The 8,784-nt window shown below is 39.0% G+C and overlaps 1 protein-coding gene across 2 annotated transcripts; it reads left to right on the top strand.

Moving 5' to 3' along the window:
* Positions 1 to 308: 308 nt before the first annotated feature.
* dclre1b (DNA cross-link repair 1B) lies at positions 309 to 7,093 on the top strand. 2 transcript variants are annotated; one of them, XM_037773442.1, is made up of 5 exons: positions 309 to 481; positions 1,825 to 2,048; positions 2,623 to 2,788; positions 2,948 to 3,130; positions 3,862 to 7,093. In XM_037773442.1, the coding sequence occupies exons 2-5, from the start codon at positions 1,851 to 1,853 to the stop codon at positions 5,139 to 5,141; spliced, it is 1,827 nt and encodes a 608-aa protein (XP_037629370.1). In that variant the 5' UTR covers positions 309 to 481; positions 1,825 to 1,850; the 3' UTR covers positions 5,142 to 7,093. The 2 variants fall into 2 exon arrangements, with proteins under 2 accessions (XP_037629370.1, XP_037629369.1); XM_037773441.1 differs by having other exon boundaries at positions 1,819 to 2,048; positions 3,862 to 5,141.
* The last annotated feature ends 1,691 nt before the right edge of the window (positions 7,094 to 8,784 follow it).

Here is an 8,784-nt window from a genome sequence, read left to right as displayed (position 1 = left end):
TAAGTGTAAGAAGTTACAAACAGTCCCTTTAATTATGATTTGACCTGATATCCCAATCAGTAAATCTCATATATTTACAATGTAAGTAATGTCAAAATGAATGTTTTATTTACTATCACATAAGTTTGACATAGTTTGTCACTCAGTTTGATTTAGTTTAGTACTTAGTTTGTCATTATCTGTGTTGTTTTCATGGCACAACAGAAGCAATAGGCCTACCTGTCCGGTGTCAGAGAGCACCCACGTGACCCACCGTGGTTTGACCTCCAGGTGGCAGTATGACGCAACACCCAGGACGACAGCTACAGAAGAAGAAGAGAGGAGAAGAGGCGCATACATCAAACATCCATGAAGCATGAAGCATGAAGCATGATGAAGGGGCGTTGAGTGTTACACTGAACACAGAAACGGCGGGGTTTATAATCTAGCACTGTAATAGATGTGAACATGTAACGACGGCCAGCTGCTCGTGATGTTGAAGGTTAGTCAAGAGACTTTTCTAATCGCTAAATGCTAACAACAGATAGCCACTTTGTTTTTAGCATTCACGCTAACGTTAGCTAGCTAGCTCAAAACATAGAAGGTAACACAGTTTATAGTCTAAGTATATAGTATATAAGTCTAATGCAGTGAGGGCCAAAGAGACAATGTACTACGGAGGATTAGGACCACATTGAGGGAAAAAACAACTGAGATTTACAGAATAAAGTCATGATATTAAGAGAATAAAGTCATAATATTACGAGAATAAAGTCATAATATTACCAGAATAAAGTCATAATATTAAGAGAATAAAGTCATAATATTACCAGAATAAAGTCATAATATTACCAGAATAAAGTCATAATATTACCAGAATAAAGTCATAATATTAAGAGAATAAAGTCATAATATTAAGAGAATAAAGTCATAATATTACCAGAATAAAGTCATAATATTACCAGAATAAAGTCATAATATTACCAGAATAAAGTCATAATATTACGAGAATAAAGTCATAATATTACCAGAATAAAGTCATAATATTAAGAGAATAAAGTCATAATATTATGAGAATAAAGTCATAATATTAAGAGAATAAAGTCATAATATTACCAGAATAAAGTCATAATATTAAGAGAATAAAGTCATAATATTACGAGAATAAAGTCATAATATTACCAGAATAAAGTCATAATATTAAGAGAATAAAGTCATAATATTACGAGAATAAAGTCATAATATTACGAGAATAAAGTCATAATATTACCAGAATAAAGTCATAATATTAAGAGAATAAAGTCATAACTTTACGAGAAAAAAAAGAAAATAACACGTAAAATTACTATTTTATAATATTATGACTTTATTCTCATAATATTACGACTTTTCTTTCTCTAAACCTGACATACTAAGTCAAACTTATGTGATAGTAAATAAAAAATATTAATTTTGACATTACTTACATTACAAATATATGAGATTTACTGATTGGGATACTAGGTCAAAATCTGAATTAAATAAAAAGATGATAGAACATTTGACGTATAATTGTGACACAAGTATTTTTTTTATTTTTATAATTTCTAACTTTTCATCCTTCCATATATTTAAAACCTTGCTTAACTTTAGTTTGAATTTTTAATGCTAGCTGTCAGTAGTCTTTTCTGTGTTGAACAATGCTGCATTCAATTATCACAGGGATTAAGACTGTATTGTAAACTGAAACAACCTTATCTTTACAACCACAGCCGTTAAATCACATTGTGAGTCTTCTAATAACACAAATAGCAGTTAAAGGTTGACAGTTGACAGTTATATTAACTCACCTGTTTCTAGTTGTAGGAGACGCAGTGAAGCCCACAGAGACGATGTCGGTCAACGGTAAAGTCATCCCGCAGACCCCGCTGGCGGTGGACTTCTGGTATGTCCGGAAGTGTCCAGGTACACGGCTGTTTTTCCTGTCCCACATGCACAGCGACCACACCATGGGTCTGACCTCCACCTGGAGCAACCGGCCTATCTACTGCTCACCGACCACTGCTGCTCTGCTCAAACTCAGACTGCAGGTGATGAACACACACACCGGGACATGTAGTAGGACTCAAATTAAAATGTCACATTATTTCTTCTCTGGCTTATCCAGGACAGATGAGTGTGCTGTAGTCTAACAGAGGGGTTGTTGTATGTAGATGGGAGAACCTACAGGCTCATTAAAGCAATAAGTCACACACCTGTGTCCTAGAGTCTAGGACACAGGTGTGTGACTAATTGCTAATTGCATTACTGTTGCTGCTCTAGAAACAACATTTAGCCTAATTATATATAAAATAACAGTATATGTATACAGTAGCTATCATGCACACTTCAATATTTGTTTATTTATCGCAAGTCATATCGTCATCGCAATATTGAACAGTGTTATCGCACATTGCAGATATTCCTCATATCGTGTAGGCCTAGTGTGAGAGGCTGCCCCTTGCAGTGGCAGGCCTCTTTTACTTTGTCATGACAAACATTATTATAAACCCATGTCATGTGTTGAATGTTTGAATGTATTTCAGAGTAAAATTAGGATCATTTGGGTCGAAGTGGTTAAGAACAACAGTAGATATATTGCTGATCATTTCTATTTCTGCTCAGGTGAAAGAACAGTGGATCCATCCGTTAGAGCTGGATGAGCCATACCTGTTGCCACTGGATGACATCGGCAAGGAGAAGCTGACAGTCACACTGATCGACGCCAACCACTGTCCAGGGTCTGTCATGTTTCTCTTCGAAGGCTACTTTGGCTCTATACTGTACACAGGTCAGTATCTGATAGCATGGGCAACACATTTTATCTGATGCTTAGGAAATATTTGTTAAGCTATGGCTTTTTTATTTTGCTTTTCAAAATCATCATTGGTATCATACAATATAAAAATATGTGCAGGTACTTAATCAATTGACGCATTCTTTATCTCAGGTGACTTCAGATATACTCCCTCCATGTTGCGTGAGCCGTGCTTGAGGACCAACACCACTATAGACGTCCTGTACCTGGACAACACCAACTGTGACCCCAACCGCACCCTCCCCTCCAGACAGCAAGCCACTCAACAAATCAAAGAGATCATCCGCAGACACCCCAACCACAACGTTGTCATAGGTAATTTGATTTAGACCTTTCGAAACAGGCCGTATATAAGTATTATTATTATTGAGTTTAAAATGTAATTCCTTGTACCTTCCCTATATGAAGTTGTCTCTTCTGTGACCTAGGGATGTCTCGAGAACAGATATTTCGGTACCAAGTCGATGCCAAAATTTAAAAAATCTGACGGTACTCGTTTTTCTACAGCACCGTAGGTACCGGGGGCTCTAGACTAACAGCGTTCCAGGGATGATAGAAAATTTCCCTGATAATGCTACATTGTAAACAACAAATCTGTGTTGAAATTGGCAGCAGGTGAGCTAGTAACGCTAGCTGTTAGCAGGTTAAATAACAGAGCTAACAGTTAACGTTATTATGATGCGTTCAGGCGCTATTCAGTAAAATTAATGTTGGGCGATGGTAAATCATAACATCACGATGTGTTCAAACGTAATCTTGTAAAATTCAGTTTTTGGTGAGAAACTTGAGATGGATCATCAAGGATTATTAATAAATCAACAAATACCAGTATGCAAACAGTAATAAAGGAGCGTATGTTGAAGTACATGGCATTTATTGTTTGTTTTTTACTGTGCTATTGAATGTGGTATTGAGAATTGTGGAATTTCACTGGTATTGGTATGAACTACAAATTTCTGGTATTGTGACATCCCTTCTGTGATGTTGTTGTTGCTCTGTGCACTCAGCTGAGACAGACCCTCATGCTCTCTTGCGCTGCCTTGCAGGCTTGTACACGCTGGGTAAGGAGTCCCTGCTACTGGAGCTGGCGATGGAGTTTAAAACCTGGATCGAGGTGAGCTGTGAGAGGATGGAGACCCTCAAAGCCCTGGAGCTGCCTGACGTCTTCACCACCGAACCAGGAGCCGGGCGTATCCGAGCCGTGGATCAGTCGGAGATCTGCTCTGCCACTTTACACCAGTGGAACAAAGAACAACCCACTCTGGCCATCTTGCCCACCAGCAGGCCCCTGGTCTCCTTTCACCCCAACGTCCACGTGGTGCCCTACTCCGATCACTCCTCTTACCAAGAGCTGGAGGATTTCGTCTCTGCACTTAAACCGACCTCCCTCATACCCATTGTAGGAAACCATGTACCTGGAGGCTTCTCCGCCTTACTGCCCAGCAAAAAGCGCCATGAAATCCTGGTGCCTGAGTCGGTCCGACACTACATGCAGAGACAGCTTGAGAGCCAACTCAGCTCATCAGCATACACCAGCATTCGCCGCAGACATTTCCAACCTCTTGCTCCCAAAGGGGTGGTGTTTGAGTCTCCTGAAAAGGAGTCCAGTAAGTCATGTGAAGAAGCCTGGGAGGCAGAGTGCCTGGAGCAGGATGCCTCTGAGGAAGAGATGGACACAGACGGTAGCGAAAGGGACTCTGACTGCATCCTTGTTGACCTGAGCAAGGGCCTCACCCCTGACAAAAACAGAAGAGGGGCTGGAGACATATGGAGCCTCAACATCGTCCAGACGGTGTCTGAAGATATGGCGATGGCAGAGTCGGTGCCACTTAATCAATTCAGCCAGAGCGACTTTGCTCCAATGGAGATCCTGACAAACACAAAGGCCTGCTTGAAGTCCGTCAGCAAGACAAGAGGGCCTTTTGAAACCAGTGCCAAAATAATCAACGAGACAAATGAAAATTACAGCAGCCAGCGTAGCAGCCGTGGAAGTGTTCAGAACAACCACACATTATCATTTAATGATAGCACGAGTCAGCACAGTGGATGTGGAATTGATCAGGACAGTGACATAATGTCAAATGACCGAATGAACAACAGCGTGACAAGATTGCAGAGTGGCCTCTATAACGATTCCTGCTCTTCATCTAGCTCCCACACTGTGCTGACGCAGGAGTATTTAGAGGAGCTTGAAAACAGTATTTTAAAGGATCTCCCCTTTACAGTGGAGGACATGAAGGTGCGTGGCGTCTTGCAGCAGAGCTTTGTGCTACAGTTTGCTCTCTCTCCTTTATGTGATGTCCAAGAGGATGACCTTTCAGACTAATAATGTGACCTGGACGGCTGTCGCAATAACCACAATATCGCAATACCGTGCTATTTACAAGGGTATTGCAAGCAACCGCCACAACCGCTATGTTCACGTCTTTTCTTTTTTGAATTCTTTACAATGTGAGCGCTGCATATTTACACTACTACTGTTGTACTTCATAATGGAGGAGGGGAGAGACAAATACCACGCAGAGCAAGTACTCTAACTTGTGCCGATATTTTTACTTCTACGGATATTCCGTATCCGAGGCAACCAGACGCAACCAAAGCGTCTCAGCTGAAAAAAAACACTGCGCTTCATTGCCCTTCAGTGTTCTGCATTTAACAATAAACAACAATAATAATAATAAACTATTAAATTAGATTTAAAACTAAATCAAGTAATTTGTAAAAAATAAATAACAATAATACTGTATTGCATATCGCGCTGTTAAGCCAATCATAACCACAGGGGAAATTCCTTCACCGTGACAGCCCTGGTGAACTGACATTTGAGTTTAGCCTTGCTTTAGAGGCCTCTTTGTGTTTTGCATGTGTGTGTGTAAAGAAGAGCACTTTAAAGCCAATGTACTATTTTCTCATAGGTAACTTCCTTATTTAAATAACTTTCCTTGTGGTGCCTCCGTTTTGTGTGGGTCGCCTGAAGTTTAGAAAAGCAGATCAAGAGGTCACGTGTTTGTTTGTCTTTGGACCGGACCTGTGAAGTGACTGACTAACCTTTCATCACGGTAGCCTTGGCTTCCTGGATGTAGACGCCAGGGCAGATTTCTGTGGTTAAAAAAAATCTAATTTCTCATTATTTCTTTTGTTGTCATTTATGTTTGAAAAGTCACATTTTCACAAGATAGACAAGAAAGCCTATTACTTTTTTTGCCTTGAGAACCAACTTTCTCGAAACAGCGGTCGCTTTTATGTTCTTCATTTTGAAAATAAGAGTGATACGTTAGATCTGCCTTTCTCACTTTAATTTCTATATTTCCTCTGCGTGTGAGTAATGGCCTTTTTATTTTTAAAGGTTACATTTGAAATTTTCAAGACTTTACTCAGAATCACGGTGTTAAAGATTAATGGTGATTTTGGTATCATCAGTATTTTGGTTACACTTTTGAGTCTAGAGGAACTTTATAATGAAAAAACAAACGTTCTGTGATTGTCTTTGTTTGTAACAGTATGCCTATCTGAGGTTTGAGAAGATATTGTTCAAAATAAAGTATGTTTTCCTATATATCCTTAAGCAGCTGCTCTTTTCTTTGTTAGTCCACCACTGCAGATAAATTAGACACATTTCTTTCGTAACATGTTTGTTAAGTAAGTATATATAAGTATAATTGTCTTAAATTACCTGCGTGTGTATTGATTATATTCCTACAGCAGCTTAATGTGCATTTCATAGTACTTTTTGTCCCCCATGACCACGTTTGCCAACTCCAAAAAGTAGCTGCTATTATCCTCTTTACATGTTTTGATTAGAGGTGACATAAACCAGCTGTGTGCAGTTCCGCTGTGGGAATTCAACAGCTCGTTCTGCCAGTGTTAATCCCAAATCTAACCTGTTGGACTACAGTGCTTTTTAACTCTAATAGACCTGTGAACATTGTGAAGCAACACTTTGCCTTGTTACTTTTGACTGTATTTTTTTTCAAATAACTAAAACAAAGACACATATATTAAAATACAATGTACATATTACCTTTTCTGTAAATGTATTTTGCGTATTAATAGGAAACCTATGCTTAATGTGATAAATTACTGCACACCGTATTTACATTTATCTCATATTTATGAGCAGAGCAGCGTTGTTTGTTTGAAGGAGGAAAATGTTCCTCTTCAGAAAGATTAATTTCTTGTGAAGTAAAGGAAAAGTGAAACTGTAATATTTGTGTTCAGTACAGGCTCCTTATGTGTGGATTGTTTCCTCAATAAATTACCCTTTTATTTGCAAATGAATGTGCTGTGGTGTCCCTTTTTAAAATTCACTAATATCTAAATAACTCTACATACCGTAGCAAAGAGTGCATCTACTATACATGTGAGCTGAGGATTCACACCTTCTTGTTGCAATGCTGTTATTCCTCCCTAAGATGGCAGTAGTTTGTCAAAAATGTCAGCAGATGCTTTTACTTTATGTCTTGCTTCTCATTAAATTAGGTTTTTAGGTTTCTGCAGCATGTCTGATTCCTGCTACAAAAGGAATCATGTATATTTGGTAGGGAAAAGCATGCTGAGCAGTAATGACTGAGCTCCCAACATAATCCCATCGTCTCTCCATGGTTTTTATGTTATTATGCTGCAAATGAAGATAATAAAAATGTTATATGATCGTAATTAGCACATACAGAAACATAAATGACGAAAAGCCTGCTATGCTCTTAATGTGACAGTCTTACTGCATTTGTACAAAAAACTGTATTTATATGAATACAGTGTTGAAGCCTGCATGCTGCTCTACCTAACTGCAGAGCAGGACCGGCTGTCACTCATTTTAGCCACCATAGAAAGGTAGACTGGAGGTCTGCGTGCTTTCTGGTGTCCTGAGTAGCAACCAAAGAGAACTTCATCCACTGTCCACACGCTTTGAAAAAGTGCCTTATAAAAAGTTTTGTCTGTGTGAAGTTCAGAAACCTCAGAGGCATCACACTGACACATCATAAAGACGCCATCAGTGGGTCGTCAGATCGACATGAGCTGCCAACAGGAGCCTCCTCTTGTGCTCATAAAGGATGAACAACCGACTCCTGCACGTAGGAGGAGGGACGTCTGGGACGAGTCACAATACTGAAGATGACAAGTGGTGGAGGAAGTATTCAATCCTTTAGTTAAAGGGATAGTTCGGGTGTTTTGAAGTAGGATTGTATGAGGTATTTATCCATAGTCAGTGTATTACCTATAATAGATGACGGTCGGTACGCGCCCAGTTTGGAGAAACAGACAGAAGTTACCACATGGGCGCAAAGCAATGTACTGCTGTGGACGGGGCCGGCAGCAAAACGTATTTTAACCACCTAAAAGAAAGGCTCACCTAAAAAAAATCTAATCTTTGGTAATCTAAGTAACCAAAGTCACACAATTACACAAACTAACCGATCTAGGCAGCGGTAGACCAGCAACTCCTGTAAACTGGCAAAAGTATTCAAAATATAGTGTACACTTAAACTGATGTTAATGTTTTTAGGTGAGCCTTTCTTTAAGGTGGCTACAATACGTTTTGCTGCCGGCCCTGTCCACAGCAGTACACTGACTATGGATAATCATCTCACACAACCCCACTTCAAAACACCCAAACTCTCTCTTTAAGTAAAAGTACTAATACCACACTGTAAAAATACTCCATTACAAGTAAGACCAGCATTTCAAATGTTACATAAGTAACAGTATAATCAGATAAATGTAGTTAAGGTATTAAAAGTAAAAGTATTAAACAGAAAAATTACCATTTTATACTATTAAATATTGTAAGATTATTAATACTGACGTATTAATGTGTTTTTTAGTGTTGCAGCTGCTCAAGGAGGAGCTAGTTTGAACTCATATGGGAATGCAACTAATGATTATTCTCCTTAAAGGATTAATCTCCCGATTATTTACACAATAAATTGACTGATTGTTTCAAAAGAAAGCAGTGAGAGTTGCCATCACAA

This window comes from Sebastes umbrosus, chromosome 6, assembly GCF_015220745.1.
Source record: "Sebastes umbrosus isolate fSebUmb1 chromosome 6, fSebUmb1.pri, whole genome shotgun sequence".
Lineage (NCBI taxonomy): Eukaryota > Metazoa > Chordata > Actinopteri > Perciformes > Sebastidae > Sebastes > Sebastes umbrosus.
Note: the sequence above shows the minus strand (reverse complement) of the source record. Positions and strands in the feature narration are given on the sequence as shown.